The 1072-nt window shown below is 31.0% G+C and overlaps 1 protein-coding gene across 1 annotated transcript; it reads right to left on the bottom strand.

The window, feature by feature from the left end:
* Window positions 1-373: 373 nt before the first annotated feature.
* Window positions 374-811, bottom strand: LOC107633094 (uncharacterized). Its single transcript, XM_016336728.1, has one exon. The coding sequence runs from the start codon at window positions 809-811 to the stop codon at window positions 374-376; it is 438 nt and encodes a 145-aa protein (XP_016192214.1).
* Window positions 812-1072: the final 261 nt, after the last annotated feature.

The following is a 1072-nucleotide window of genomic DNA, read 5'->3' on the forward strand; positions in this document are numbered from 1 at the left end:
TTATAAATTTATTATTAAAATCAAAGTTTAACTTGAAAATAGTGAGTAATCATTATTTTATATTTTTTTAAAGTGAAATAATTATTCATTGATTTCAATACAAAATTTAAAATAAAATTAAAATATTTACATTAGAATCTTATTTTTTCAAAGACTTTTCTATAAACAACATTGATGGTTGAATTTGTAGACATTCTTACATGATTCATAAGTAAAACTTTTAAACATCTCTTGCTCTTAACTCTTGAAAGTGCCACATATAGTTGGCCATGTGTAAAAACTGGTTTGGACAAGTGGAATCCAACATCAGATAAAGTTTGTCCCTGAGACTTATTAATTGTCATGGCAAAAGATACTATTATGAAGAACTGTCTTAATTGAAATCTAACTGGGAGGTTTCATTTTTTGGTACCATATTCATTCTTGGAATCAGAGCAATATGACCAACGTTGTTACCCGTTAAGACTTCGCATTCTATGACATAATTTCCAAGCTTCCTAACTTGTAGCCTTGTACCATTAAAAAGACCACTGGATTGGTCAATATTTCTCAGTAACATCATCGGAACACTAACCTTGAGTATTAATTTATGTAGAGGCAAATCAGAGCAATTTATGCTATTCAGTAATTTAGGACCATAGAGATCTAGTTGACTCTCTATGTTCCCTTCAACCAAACAAATTGAATCTGAACTAAGATATAATTTTTCTCCTCCAGGGATGATAGCCATTAGATAGTTGTTGACCTCTTCAACGATGTCCAGTGTGGGAGCCAGTATAGTTCTTACTTTGAAAAAATCCTTTGAAGACATGTTTTCCAAAATATTTGGATAAGAAAAATCAATCAACTCATCAAATGCCTAGTCCGAAGAAGGAATAACAATATCTTTGGGAAGACATATCTCAGATTTACCATCTATATTGTCACCTGTTAGACCATTACCAACTTTTAATAACCATTCACCAAATTACTTTGTCTCATCTTGATCTGAAGCAGTTGTCCCTACAGAGAGTCTCATATTTTTTGTTAGTTTGAGCACTTGATAAAAATTTCAAAGGTAAGACAAATTCAT

This window comes from Arachis ipaensis, chromosome B3, assembly GCF_059453495.1.
Source record: "Arachis ipaensis isolate K30076 ecotype BB chromosome B3, ASM5945349v1, whole genome shotgun sequence".
Lineage (NCBI taxonomy): Eukaryota > Viridiplantae > Streptophyta > Magnoliopsida > Fabales > Fabaceae > Arachis > Arachis ipaensis.

Coding starts and splice junctions, on each gene's coding strand:
- LOC107633094 (XM_016336728.1), bottom strand. CDS start 811: ATGTCTTCAAAGGATTTTTTCAAAGTAAGAACTATACTGGCTCCCACA.